Source organism: Anomaloglossus baeobatrachus, chromosome 10 (assembly GCF_048569485.1).
Source record: "Anomaloglossus baeobatrachus isolate aAnoBae1 chromosome 10, aAnoBae1.hap1, whole genome shotgun sequence".
Lineage (NCBI taxonomy): Eukaryota > Metazoa > Chordata > Amphibia > Anura > Aromobatidae > Anomaloglossus > Anomaloglossus baeobatrachus.
In genome coordinates this window covers 107,141,840-107,157,259 of record NC_134362.1, presented here as the reverse complement: position 1 = coordinate 107,157,259, position 15,420 = coordinate 107,141,840, and the positions used below count along the sequence as shown (strand labels likewise).

At 43.2% G+C, this 15,420-nt stretch overlaps 1 protein-coding gene across 3 annotated transcripts in view; it reads left to right on the top strand.

Moving 5' to 3' along the window:
- Nucleotides 1-15,420, top strand: part of WT1 (WT1 transcription factor) — a 193,489-nt gene that overhangs the window by 109,422 nt on the left and 68,647 nt on the right. For all 3 annotated transcript variants that reach the window (XM_075326602.1, XM_075326601.1, XM_075326600.1), the window contains one exon: nucleotides 12,518-12,620. In XM_075326602.1, the coding sequence (XP_075182717.1) occupies nucleotides 12,518-12,620 (103 nt within the window). The remainder of the gene's footprint in view (nucleotides 1-12,517; nucleotides 12,621-15,420) is intronic.

Genomic DNA, 15,420 nt, shown 5'->3' with positions numbered 1-15,420 from the left:
CGCCAATGCGGAATGAAGGAGGTGGGCGGGATTTGTACGTCCCACTCATCTCCGCCCCTCCGCTTCTATTGGCCGCCTGCCGTGTGACGTCGCTGTGACGCCGCATGACCCGCCCACTTAGGAAGGAGGCGGGTCGCCGGCCAGAGCAACGTCGCAGGGCAGGTAAGTGCGTGTGAAGCTGCCATAGTGATAATGTTCGCTACGGCAGCTATCACAAGATATCGCATGTGCGACGGGGGCGGGGACTATCGCGCTCGGCATCGCTAGCCAATGCTAGCGATGTTGCAGCGTGCAAAGTACCGCTAAGACATTGCACAGACATTGTTACAGATTTCTATTGAATAATAAAGTGCATGCTGTAATAAACTTACATCAATCAAACAATCAATCCATGACATGTTGATGAGATTGATGTTGGAATTGATGTTTTCATTTGTTTTTCTGTGTTGATAAAGATCTGATAAATTGTCTGCAAACATACCCACATCATGTATCAGCTAGATAAAAACAATCATATAGGCCACATGCACACAAATATTTGGTGAGGTTTTTTTTACCTCAGTATTTGTAGCCAAAACTAGAAATGAAACAATCAGAGGAAAAGTATAATTGAAACACGGGCACCACTTCAGCATTTTTACCCACTCCCTGGTTTTGGCTTACAAATACTGAGGTTAAAATCTTACAAAATATTCAATGTGTGCACATGTTTTTAAAATTCCTGACTTTTCAGGATTTTGTCAAGTATGAATAATAGTAACACTATTTGATGGCATTTTTACTGGAATGACCCCAGTTATTTGTATTCATTAAAAAAAAATCACCTTCACTTTCAGTTCCAAGAAGAGTTCTGGATAGTGGCGTAACTAGAGCCTGATGGGCTCCAGTACAAAATTTGGGCCTGCGCCCCCCCCATGTTCGTAAGATGTATGGGACCTTAACCCCTTCACGACCATGGACGGATCTATCCGTCGTGGATCATGTGCCGTTGAGCGCCGCTCCTGCCGCGGACAGGGTGCGGCGATCGGCACACATATCAGCTGTTTTCAACATCTGACATGTGTGTCTGCATGTTACAAATGGAATCGCATCCACCCCTAATATTAACTCCTTACATCTCGCTGCCAAAGTCTGGCAGCGAGATGTATATATGCGCGGTGAAGATTGTCACTTACCGCCACCCCCACCGGAAGTCACGTGAGTGATCACGGGACTTTTGGTGGTTGCCATGGTAGCACAGGGTCATATGATGACGCCTGCAGCTATGACATTTCACTTTTGTTTTCACTCGGCCTGGAGGCCAGTGAAGCAGGAAGTGTATAGCTGTGATCAGCAGATAGATCAGAGCGATCGGATTGCTGATCACTATAGCCCCCTAGGGGAACTAGTAAAATAAGAAAAAAGTAAAAAAAAGTTTTAAAAAATAAAAAAAAAACCTAAAAGTTCAAATCACCCCCCTTTCACCCCATTGAAAATTAAAGGGTTAAAAAAAAAATATATACACATATTTGGTATCGCCGCGTTCAGAAATGCCCGATCTATCAAAATATAAAATCAATTAATCTGATCAGTAAACAGCATAGTGGCAAAAAATTTCCAAATGCCAAAATTACGTTTTTTGGTCGCCGCAAGTTTTACGCAAAATGCAATAACAGGCAATCAAAACGTAGCATCTGTGCAAAAATAGTACCATTAGAAACGTCAGCTAGAGATGCAAAAAATAAACCATCACTGAGCCATAGATCCCAAAAAATGAGAACGCTACGGGTTTCGGAAAATGGCACAAAACGTACGCCACTTTTATTGGACAAGCTTGTGAATTTTTTAAACCCCTTAGATACAACTAACCTATACATGTTTTGTGTCTACAAACTCGCACCGACCTCAGGCATCACACCCACACATCAGTTTTACCATATAGGGAACACCGTGAATAAAACATCCCAAAAACTATTGTGCCATCACACTTTTTTTGCAGTTTTTCCACACTTGGAATTTGTTTGCTGTTTTCCAGTACACCATATGGTAAAACTTATGGTTTCATTTAAAAGTACAACTTGTCCCTCAAAAAACAAGCCCTCATGTGGCAAGATTGACGGAAAAATAAAAAGTTACGGCTCTCGGAAGAAGGGGAGCAAAAAACAAAAATGCAAAAACGAAAAGTGCCCTGGGGCTGAAGGGGTTAAAGTGTTCTACATCATAAAAAATATGGACTATTCACCCTTCGTTATGCAGAAATGTCCCCTTCCTAATAAATATGTCCCTCATTCTGATATATATGTCCCCAACCTGGTAGATATGTCCTTTATCTTGGTAGATATGTCCCCCATCCTAGTATATACTGTATGTTAACCATCCTGAAAGATATGCCCTCCATCCTGGTAACTATGTCCTCCATCCTAATGTATATGTCCCTTATCCTTGACCTTTTCCTAGTAAATTTGTCACCTATCCTGTTATATATGTCTCCCATACTTGGCCCCTTCCTGGTATATATGTTCCCATCCTGGACCCTTTCCTGGTAAATATGTATCTGGTCCTGGTAAATATGTCCCCAATCCTGGCAGATATGTCCCCCATCTTGGTATATATGTCTCCACCTTGGTAGATATGTCCCCCATCCTGGTATATATGTCAGCCATCCTGGTATATATGTTTATATGTCAGCCATCCTGGTAGATATGTCCCCCATTCTAGTAGATATGTCCCCCACCCTATACCCCTTCCTTGTAAATATGTCTCCCATATTTATGTATATTATATATATACAGTGCCTACAAGTAGTATTCAACCCCCTGCAGATTTAGCAGGTTTACACATTCGGAATTAACTTGGCATTGTGACATTTGGACTGTAGATCAGCCTGGAAGTGTGAAATGCACTGCAGCAAAAAAGAATGTTATTTCTTTTTTTATTTTTTTTTTTTTAAATTGTGAAAAGTTTATTCAGAGGGTCATTTATTATTCAACCCCTCAAACCACAAGAATTCTGTTTGGTTCCCCTAAAGTATTAAGAAGTATTTCAGGCACAAAGAACAATGAGCTTCACATGTTTGGATTAATTATCTCTTTTTCCAGCCTTTTCTGACTAATTAAGACCCTCCCCAAACTTGTGAACAGCACTCATACTTGGTCAACATGGGAAAGACAAAGGAGCATTCCAAGGCCATCAGAGACAACATCGTGGAGGGTCACAAGGCTGGCAAAGGGTACAAAACCCTTTCCAAGGAGTTGGGCCTACCTGTCTCCACTGTTGGGAGCATCATCCGGAAGTGGAAGGCTTATGGAACTACTGTTAGCCTTCCACGGCCTGGACAGCCTTTGAAAGTTTCCACCCGTGCCGAGGCCAGGCTTGTCCGAAGAGTCAAGGCTAACCCAAGGACAACAAGGAAGGAGCTCCGGGAAGATCTCATGGCAGTGGGGACATTTTTTTCAGTCAATACCATAAGTAACGTACTCCACCGCAATGGTCTCCATTCCAGACGAGCTCGTAAGGTACCATTACTTTCAAAGCGTCATGTCAAGGCTCGTCTACAGTTTGCTCATGATCACTTGGAGGACTCTGAGACAGACTGGTTCAAGGTTCTCTGGTCTGATGAGACCAAGATCGAGATCTTTGGTGCCAACCACACATGTGACGTTTGGAGACTGGATGGCACTGCATACGACCCCAAGAATACCATCCCTACAGTCAAGCATGGTGGTGGCAGCATCATGCTGTGGGGCTGTTTCTCAGCCAAGGGGCCTGGCCATCTGGTCCGCATCCATGGGAAGATGGATAGCACGGCCTACCTGGAGATTTTGGCCAAGAACCTCCGCTCCTCCATCAAGGATCTTAAGATGGGTTGTCATTTCATCTTCCAACAAGACAATGACCCAAAGCACACAGCCAAGAAAATCAAGGCCTGGTTCAAGAGGGAAAAAATCAAGGTGTTGCAGTGGCCTAGTCAGTCTCCTGACCTTAACCCAATTGAAAACTTGTGGAAGGAGCTCAAGATTAAAGTCCACATGAGACACCCAAAGAACCTAGATAACTTGGAGAAGATCTGCATGGAGGAGTGGGCCAAGATAACTCCAGAGACCTGTGCCGGCCTGATCAGGTCTTATAAAAGACGATTATTAGCTGTAATTGCAAACAAGGGTTATTCCACAAAATATTAAACCTAGGAGTTGAATAATAATTGACCCACATTTTTATGTTGAAAAATTATTAAAATTTAACTGAGCAACATAACTTGTTGGTTTGTAAGATTTATGCATCTGTTAATAAATCCTGCTCTTGTTTGAAGTTTGCAGGCTCTAACTTATTTGCATCTTATCAAACCTGCTAAATCTGCAGGGGGTTGAAAGGCACTGTGTATATATATATGTATATATATATATATATATATATATATATATATATATATAGTCTCCCATCCTGAGCCCTTCCTGGTAAATATGTCCCTCATCCTTCTCTATATGTCCCCAGCCTGGGCCTTTTCCTGGCAAATATGTCCCCCATCGAGGTACATATGTCCCCATCCTGGCCCCTTCCTGGTAAATATGTCTCCATCCTAGTATATATGTTCCTATCTTGGGCCCATTCCTAGTAAATATGTCCCCCATCGTGACATGGAAAGGTTTGGGCACCCATTATTAAAGTTATTGTTATTGTGAACAGTTAGGCCTCTTGAAGATGAACTGATCTCTAAACGGCATAAAGTTAAAGATGATACATTTCCTTAGTATTTTATTTGAGGAAAAAACATTTTTTTTTTATCTTAAAAATAATGAAATGCAAAAGTTTGGTCATCTTTCATGCTTAGTACCTAGTAGCACCCCCTTTTTCAAATATCACAGCTTGTACATGCTTTTTGTATTCATCCAAGAGTCTTTCAACTCTTGTTTGATGGATTTTTGTCCATTCTTCCTTAGAAAACTCTTCCAGTTCTGTGAGATTCCTGGGTCGTCTTGCATGCAGTGCTCTTTTGAAGTCAAGCCACAGATTTTCAATGATGTTCAGATCACGAGACTATAACGGCCATTATAAAAGCTTCAGCTTGTTTCTTTTGAGGTAGTCTATTGTGAATTTTAATGTGTGTTTAGGATCATTATCCATTTGTAGAAGCCATCCTCTTTTCAACTTCAGCTTTTTTACATCCAGAATTTGTTGAAATTTCATTGAATCCATTCTTCCCTCTACCAATGAAATGTTCCCAGTGCCATTGCCTGCAGTAGTAATAAAGAATATGGCGTGCACACGGTATGGGTAATGGAGGTGGATTTAAATCGAGGTCCTAAATCCCTTCAAATCCAGATCAATAAAAATGCTGCACACTCTCAGTTGAAATGCAATCTCTTTATTTTACACACAGATGCTAAAGACAGCAACACAAAACGACTTCACTGTGACGTTTTCGACCTTTTTCGGTCTTATTCATACAGTCGCTCTTAAAAGAAAGAATTTAAATTAATATAACAAATGGATGTAAAGACAGTGGATACGGAATTGTGTTTTCTGTATAATAGAATGCTATAATACATATATACATATTTAGTAATAAAGAATATGGCGTACACACGGTATGGGTTATAGAAGTGCATGCAAAACGGGGTCCTAAATCCTGCAGCACAACCCCAAAGCATGACTGATCCACCCCCATGCTTAATGATTAGCAAATTTATGCTCCGTAAATGTGCCCTTTTTTTCTCCACACATACCTTGGATCATTGTGACCAAAGAGTTCTATTTTAACCTCACCGGTATACAGGACTTGTTTCCAAAATGCATCATGCTTATTTAGATGTTCTTTTGCATACTTCTGACTCTAAATTTTATGGTGAGAATGTAGGAGAGGTTTTCTTCTAATGACTCTTCCATGAAGGCCATATTTGTGCAGGTGTCTTTGAACAGTAGAACAATGTACCCAAACTCTTGAAGATCTTTTGCAATCAACCGAGGGTTTTGATTTGCCTCTCTATCAACAATCCTTCAAGCAGCTCTTACAGAAATTTGGCTTGATCTTCTAAACCTTATCTTGACCTCCACTGTTCCTATTAACTTTCCATTTCTTAATTACATTTTGAACTGAGGAAAGGACAATTTGAAAAAGCTTTGCTATATTCTTCTAGTCTTCTCATTCTTTGTGGGCCTCTACCATATTCATTTTTAGAGCGCTAGGCAGCTACTGTTTTTTTGTTACAAGGTTAGAGGAGGCTGGGTTTTTATAAAGCTGTGAAATTTGCATCACTTGCCTCTCCTTCCTTTTTGCTATTTTGAAAATGTAATAGATGAAAATATTTTTTTTTGCTTAGAATACAAAGGAAATATGTAATTCTTAACTTTATGCCTTTTAGAGATCATTTCATCTTCAACTTGCTTAACTGTTCATAATAACAGTAATTTTTACCAGGAGGGCCCAAACGTTTTTATGCCACTGGGCATCCCCATCCTGGGCTGCTTCCTGGTATATATGTTCCCTGTTCTGCCTCTAAAAACCCAAATATTTCAAGACCTTTCACTTCGCACAGTGTCACCCTTTGCAGCCAACGCAGCGGCTGGCAACTGAAATCGGCGCCTGCTATGGGGACATCATTGCCATACGTCGCCAATGCCTAGCTTGCTGATGTCATCTGTTGGCCTTTGTTTGGCTGGTAGCATGTATTGTGATGCAGGGATTCTGAAGTAGGTGCTGGTGGTCGGCCGTTGCCCTCCACCCCTGGGCCCGGTTGCGACGTCTGTGAGTGAGATCATTACGTCCCTGGCTCTGAGTATAAATTAGAACTCTACAGTAAAATATGGCCACCACGTTTAAGGCCTCTTTTACAGTATTCTAGTAAAATGTGTGTAAGTCCCCAGTCCCCTCTGCATAGCACAAAAATAACTTTTGTCAGGTAAAGGTCAAAGACCAAAGATGACCCAAGTAAAGTGTACTGCCCCGCGGCCTCGGCTGTGACCGCCGAGCCACTCGGATCCGTGCTCGCACTGCGGGCGGTGACTCGAGTCTCACATGGACCCGGAGGTCACGCCGCTCTGCAAGGGGGGTTTGGCGCTACGCACGGGAGAATGCGGGTGTTTGGTTTTGGGATGATTGTTCGTGACGCCACCCACGGGTTTTGGTGATGGTGGACACCACCGCTGCGGTGAAGGTACGGGGACTCCCAGGAGAGGTGTAGTGGCGCAGCTAGGTGTTGACCCCTCCGTGGGTAGGGGATGTTTGTCTCGGGGCCCGGTTGTGCGAGGGCCAGGGTGCAGGGCGCAGGGTTGCAGTGCGGTGCGTTGCGGTGCCAGATGGCACTGGTGTACCCACGATTAAACCACACAAAGTCACTGGTAAACCAAACGGAGGGATGGACGGGGCCCGCAGCCGGCTGCAGCTTCCAAGTTGGGTTGGCAATGTCCGCCTTTCTCCTGCACCTGTGTTTGTAGTGTGACCACTGTGCCTGGGCACTGGTAGTCCGCTCTCTGGCGTGTATGTGTCGTAGGAGCCCTTTTTGCCCGCAGACGCTGGCCCTTGGATCTCTGGCCTCTGGCTGTGGCTACTATCCGGACGGGTTGGGTTGTTGCCTTCAATTGGGACTTTGGTGGGAATGAACCCCTGAGGTCCAGACCGCAATCAGTTAATTTGACTATGGTGGTGGCGTATAGCCTAGTTCGGGGTCTGAGAACCCTGCCTGGTGTTCCGATATCCTATTGGCTCTCCGGTTCGGTTCTGGCGGGCCACTACCCTGTCCCGGTCCCTCACGGTTCCACTGGTCATATTCCCGGTCTCCTGCAGGCGGCCACTGCCGTCTGCCTGCCTGACTGATCTGGGGCCCTAGGCTCCAGCCCATGCCCCAAGCAGAACTGTACGCCACTACTCTCCACTCTACTGTACTGAACTGGACTCTCTGTGTTGTTCCTGCCTCGGGCCAGCAGACTCCTCGGGGGGCGTGTCTTTCCACCTGACTCCGCCCACCTGGTGTGCCTGTCTGACTCTGAGGGAGGCAATCAGGTCTTTGTGTTTGACTGGTGGTACCTTTCTAGTGTGGGGGTTTAGGTGGCGAGTGTAATGACCTGTGACCCCTGGGTTCCAGGGCGTCACAAAAGCAGACCACAATATTTTGCTCTGCCCTGCGCAGAGTAGAGCAAAGTACTTCTGCAAAGGAGGAGTGCTTGGGGGACACTATGTTGATGACATAGGATGCGTCATCCACATGAAACAAGTAGGAGAATGGCGATTGTGTTGAGAGAAGAGGTGCCAAAGCAAGACCACCGACGCCTATTGCACCGAGCCGTACAGTATGGAGGTATAATAAAAGGTTTTTTTTACTATGCAGAGGTTATTTGAGACTTACATGCAGCTTTCTAAAATACTGGAAATAAGGCCTTAAAGGTGTTGGACGTACTTTGTATGGGGAAAATCTGGTGACAGTTTCACTTTAAGGCAGCATTACTAAAAATGTTTATAACAGCTCTTAATGTGACTTTACTCATTATATTAAAAACCGCTATTCTATTCAACAGGTGCTAAAACCATAAGTTTCTCTGGAGGTTACCACTACATACAGTACTCTAATGTACTTTTTAAGTTTGTTCTAAAAGTGAAGATTTACTTTAAGTTTATCTCAGTAGTGATGTATTTTGGGGGTTTCTAGGAGGGCTGCAGTGAGGAAATGCACCAACGGTGACAAATATTTGAACTCTGAACATAAAGGATGAGGATGGGAGTTTATCTGTAAGGAATTGTTAATACATAGAATACAATAGAAATAAGACAGACCCTCAGCTTTACAATTAATGGAACACAGCCCATCTAAAAGTTCACAGTCTGTTAACAAAAAAAAAATATCTGACCTGAGCATGTTTTCAGGATAAAGGAAAAGAAACTGTATGAATGATGTACAGCCCTGCAGGAAAAGATGAAAGGTTTTGTTCTCTTCTTTATGTCTAAGGCTGCAGAATCTGTGGAAAATCAGTCCTAGACATGGCCTCATCTTTAAGATAGAAAGCCAACATTTTTATCTTTGGCTGCGAGTTACAATACGCAGCTCAACTTTTCTAGTATCAGTGACCATAAACATAAGCCTCATGCGTCTGTAATACAGAGTTTTGCAAAAATTCCCTCCCCTTTTATTATATCTATAGTCTTTCTTTATAATTCCTTTTTTGCTCCATATGTAATTAACATATAATTACATACAATTATAAGTACAAACATTTCCTCTGAGCATAGGGCTCTCTTAGGGGGGCTTTACACGTTGCGACATCGCTACCGATATATCGTCAGGGTCACGTACGTCGTTAGTGACGCACATACGGCGCTGGTAGTGACGTCGCAATGTGTAAATCCTAGGTACGACGATGAATGAGAGCAAAAGTGTAAAAAAATCGCTGATTTGTGTCACGTTGTTCATTTCCATAGTGTCGTTACTGCTGCAGATACAATGTTGTTTGTCATTCCTGCAGCACCACACATTGCTGTGTGTGAAACCGCAGGAACGACAAACATCTCCTCACCTGCGTCCACCGGCAATGCGGAAGTAAGAAGGTGGGTGGGATGTTATGTCCCGCTCATCTCCACCCCTCCGCTTCTATTCAATCAAGAAATAACATCTGGAACACCATTCTAAGTCTGAACTGGATGCAAAAACCTAAAAAATCTACACTATATGGAGAGAAGGTATGCACACCAGTGACTATGTAAGGGGAATATATGAAAAGCAGAAACTGCTGTGTGAATACTGACATGAAAAATCCAATAGCTATATGTAAGAATGAAAATATGAAAATGGAACCTGCATTACTGCCATGAACATATGAATAAAGAGAAATTTAGCTATTGAATTGATCAATGCAACAGAGCCCGAACACTATGCCAAAGTATTTCTCTACGTTGGGGTCCCTAGCTTGTGTGTGTCCTCTCATGCAGTTAAAAAACTTACCGTGTATGGGAAGCTGAGACCCAGGCTATATATGCGTATAATGTGGACTGGCAATAGGTGTGGGTGGGGCTGGGTTCACAAACGAAAGACTACAAATCAATCAAGAAATAACATCTGGAACACCATTCTAAGGGCGGCTTTGCACGTTGCGACATCGCAAGCCGATTCTGCGATGTCGCACGCGATAGTCCCCGCCCCCGTCGCAGGTACGACATCGTGTGATAGCTGGCGTAGCGAAAATTATCGCTACCCCAGCTTCACATGCACTCACCTGCCCTGCGACCATCGTTCTGGCCGGCGAACCGCCTCCTTCCTAAGGGGGCGGGTCGTGCGGCGTCATAGCGACGTCACACGGCAGGCGGCCAATAGCGGCGGAGGGGCGGAGATGAGCAGGATGTAAACATCCTGCCCACCTCCTTCCTTCCACATATCCTACGGAAGCCGTGGTGACGCCGGTAGGAGATGTTCCTCGCTCCTGCGACTTCACACACAGCGATGTGTGCTGCCGCAGGAGCGAGGAACAACACGGACCATCGCGTCAGCGTAATTATGGATTACGCCGACGCTGCACCGATGATACGATTACGACGATTTTGCGCTCGTTAATCGTATCATCTAGGCTTTACACACTACGATGTCGCATGCGATGCCGAATGTGCGTCACTTTCAATTTGACCCCCACCGACATCGCACCTGCGATGTCGTAGTGTGCAAAGCCCGCCTAAGTCTGAACTGGATGCAAAAACCTAAAACATCTACACTATATGGAGAGAAGGTATGCACACCAGTGACTATGTAAGGGGAATATATGAAAAGCACATCGCTGTGTGTGAAACCGCAGGAATGACAAACATCTCCTCACCTGCGTCCACCGACAATGCGGAAGTAAGAAGGTGGGTGAGATGTTATGTCCCGCTCATCTCTGCCCCTCCGCTTCTATTGGCTGGCCGCTTAGTGACGTCGCGGTGACGTCGCTGTGACGCTGAACGCACCTCCCACTTGAAGGAGGGATTGTTCGGCAGTCACAGCATCGACGACCAGGTATGTGCATGTGAAGCTGCCGTGGCGATAATGTTCGCTACGGCAGCAAGCACCAGATATCGCATGTACAACGGAGGGCGGGTGCTGTCACGCTCGACATCGCTAGCAATTGCTAGCAATGTCGCAATGTGTAAAGCCCGCCGAAAAGGGGTTGTTCTCTTTCAATTCAGTTTCTGTTGCAAAACAATAAACCATGCTGTAATCACCTTCCGCGGGTCTATCAGCGAGCCTCTGATGCTGCTCCTGGTGTCTATGATTGGCTGCAGTGCTGATGCCATGTCAACAGTGTGACAGCCAATCAGTGAGCTCAACAGGTTTGAAGGGGGCGTTCTGTTTACACAGGCAGGACTGCTGAGCTGTCAAGGTGACGTCAGTGCCACAGCCAATGGTAGAGCTTGGGAAGGTGAGTACAGCATGGTTTGTTGATTTACTGTATATCACACTGCAGTCAGGATAGAAACTTAATTGAAAGTGAACTACACCTTTAGTGACTTGTTTATTTTTAGTAAAGGTGCTGCGAAGTTCCTTCAATAGTTCCTTTTGTGCCATGAGGGATAAACTGATAAGAAATCAACAGATGCAAAATTATTGCCTCCTACACAAGTATTAACATAGTTTAATGTCATGTAATGTACATTGTTAATATTATAACTAGTAGTGAGTGAGTACTAAAGTGCTCCTGTGCTCGTTACTCGCAGTGAACAGGTTGAACACTCGGATGGGCTCTATTCAAATAACGAGTAGAATGGAAGTGTGGGGAATGGAATGGAAGTCAATGGGAAACTCAGGCAGTTTTCCAAAAGACCTGCGTCAGGCTGGGAAGGCCCATGGTTATTTGGCACTTCCTAGTCTAAAAATACCAGCCCGCAGCCGCCTCAGAACTGGCATACATTAGATGCACCAATTCTGACACTTTGTCTGGCTCTTCTTGAGCAATGGCAATCTTATTTTGGGGGGTTAATGTCAGTTGTGTAATGTCAGTTGGCATCTGACCTAGGGGTTAGTAATGGAGAGGCATCTATCAGACTCTACCATTACTAACCCAGTTAGTATAAAGTGAAAAAACCATAGAGGAAAAAATAGGATTTTTCAATAAAGGCTCCCCCACACTATCCCTCGTTCACCAATATATTATCAAGAATGTTCCCATGAAGCTCCTCTGTCATAGTCCATAATCCCTGAATGTAGCTCCAGTGACTGTGAATAACAGTAAAGTGTAGCACGCATGCTCAGCAACAGTAGTGACTCTTTGCTCTAGAGGTGAGATTGCCAGTGATCAATAATTTGTGTGTATGCTTCTATGGTTGTAAAACGCCCTTAATAATCCTCATGTGGCACAAAACAGATCCATTATGTCATTTTCTTCATCTGTAGAAAGACCAACAGTTTTAGAAATTGTTTTCTCAAAAAGTGTTGCACAGCATAATCCTTGAGAAAAAGCTCCTATGTATCTACTATGTATCAATGATAGGACAGATCGTATACTTGATTTGACTTGTTACTAATACTTTTCTGTACACTGAAGCAGAAAAAAAAATCCACTTGCTTATCCAATGTTTTTCTATTTACAGTCATGGGACAGCTTATGAAAATGACAGTCACAGCACCCCAATGTTATACAGCTGTGGGGGTCAGTACCGGATACACACACATGGTGTATTCAGAGGCATACAGGTAGGCAATGGAAACTTTACATCATGAATATTTTAGGATTTTTGTTTTGGGACTGACATGAATATTGCTAGAATATATATATATATATATATATATATATATATATATATATATATATATATATATATATATATATATATATATATATATATATATATATAGTATATATACAGTTAGGTCCAGAAATATTTGGACAGTGACACAATTTTCGCGAGTTGGGCTCTGCATGCCACCACATTGGATTTGAAATGAAACTTCTACAACAGAATTCAAGTGCAGATTGTAACATTTAATTTGAAGGTTTGAACAAAAATATCTGATAGAAATTGTAGGAATTGTACACATTTCTTTACAAACACTCCACATTTTAGTAGGTCAAAAGTAATTGGACAAATAAACCAAACCCAAACAAAATATTTTTATTTTCAATATTTTGTTGCGAATCCTTTGGAGGCAATCACTGCCTTAAGTCTGGAACCCATGGACATCACCAAACGCTGGATTTCCTCCTTCTTAATGTTTTGCCAGGCCTTTACAGCCGCAGCCTTCAGGCCTTGCTTGTTTGTGGGTCTTTCCGTCTTAAGTCTGGATTTGAGCAAGTGAAATGCATGCTCAATTGGGTTAAGATCTGGTGATTGACTTGGCCATTGCAGAATGTTCCACTTTTTTGCACTCATGAACTCCTGGGTAGCTTTGGCTGTATGCTTGGGGTCATTGTCCATCTGTACTATGAAGTGCCGTCCGATCAACTTTGCGGCATTTGGCTGAATCTGGGCTGAAAGTATATCAGAATTCATCTGGCTACTCTTGTCTGCTGTTATGTCATCAATAAACACAAGTGACCCAGTGCCATTGAAAGCCATGCATGCCCATGCCATCACGTTGCCTCCACCATGTTTTACAGAGGATGTGTTGTGCCTTGGATCATTTGCCGTTCCCTTTCTTCTCCAAACTTTTTTCTTCCCATCATTCTGGTACAGGTTGATCTTTGTCTCAGCTGTCCATAGAATACTTTTCCAGAACTGAGCTGGCTTCATGAGGTGTTTTTCAGCAAATTTAACTCTGGCCTGTCTATTTTTGGAATTGATGAATGGTTTGCATCTAGATGTGAACCCTTTGTATTTACTTTCATGGAGTCTTCTCTTTACTGTTGACTTAGAGACAGATACACCTACTTCACTGAGAGTGTTCTGGACTTCAGTTGATGTTGTGAACGGGTTCTTCTTCACCAAAGAAAGTATGCGGCGATCATCCACCACTGTTGTCATCCGTGGATGCCCAGGCCTTTTTGAGTTCCCAAGCTCACCAGTCAATTCCTTTTTTCTCAGAATGTACCCGACTGTTGATTTTGCTACTCCAAGCATGTCTGCTATCTCTCTGATGGATTTTTTCTTTCTTTTCAGCCTCAGGATGTTCTGCTTCACCTCAATTGAGAGTTCCTTAGACCGCATGTTGTCTGGTCACAGCAACAGCTTCCAAATGCAAAACCACACACCTGTAATCAACCCCAGACCTTTTAACTACTTTATTGATTACAGGTTAACGAGGGAGACGCCTTCAGAGTTAATTGCAGCTCTTAGAGTCCCTTGTCCAATTACTTTTGGTCCCTTTAAAAAGAGGAGGCTACGCATTACAGAGCTATGATTCCTAAACCCTTTCTCCGATTTGGATGTGAAAACTCTCATATTGCAGCTGGGAGTGTGCACTTTCAGCCCATATTATATATATAATTGTATTTCTGAACATGTTTTTGTAAACAGCTAAAAAAACAAAACTTGTGTCACTGTCCAAATATTTCTGGACCTAACTGTATGTATATATATATATATATATAATGTGTGTGTGTGTGTGTATATATATATATATATATATATATATATATATATGTGTGTATATATATATATATGTGTGTGTGTATATATATATATATATATATATATATATATATATATATATATATATATATATATATATATATATATATATATATATATATATATATATATTTATATAAAACCTGTATATATAATGTTGTTATTCTTAGGGATAAATTGGGCAATTGTTCAAATGCACCCAATGCTATAGGGTCTCTACCTTAGGCCTCCAACACACATCCGTGAAAAACACGCATGTGTGTTACGTTCTGTTTTTCGGGTCTGTTTTCCGTTTTTAAGTCCGTTGTTATGGTACGTGTGGCATCCGTGTGAATTGCGTATGCTAGCCATGTGTGCATGTTGAATGTCCATGTGTGCGTGAGATACGTAAGTGACATGCCCGTGTGAAAAGTTCCGTGTGTGATGCACAATGTCATTGATACATACTCGCTGACAGCAGAAAGCGACGCGCAATGAGAATGAACTCGGGTGAACTTCACCCGACTTCATTGTCATACCGCGGCTCTGTCTGTGTCGTGTACTGATTAGCGGTCACTCGTGAAGGACTCACCGGTGACCGCTAATCCCCTGAGTCACTGAAGTGAGCAGCGCGATTATCGTTGCTGACACTCAGGTTACCCGCGGCTAGCTAGATCCTCCACCCGTGAACACAACTCACCTGTGACTTCATTGCTGTCACTCGGGCGACTTGCTGTCACAGTTGGCGGATCCAGCGGTGGCCGTGAGTAACCTGAGTGACATCATCACTGACCGCGCTACTCACCTCAGTTGCTGTGTGGAGCAGAGCTGAGAGCGTCGCGGGACCTCCGTGGATTACGCCGGACATGGATGGCTTTTTCGGACTTAATAAAGTGGTGAACGAGGGTATTTGTTAGTGTTTATTATTCCAAATAAAGGATTTCTTC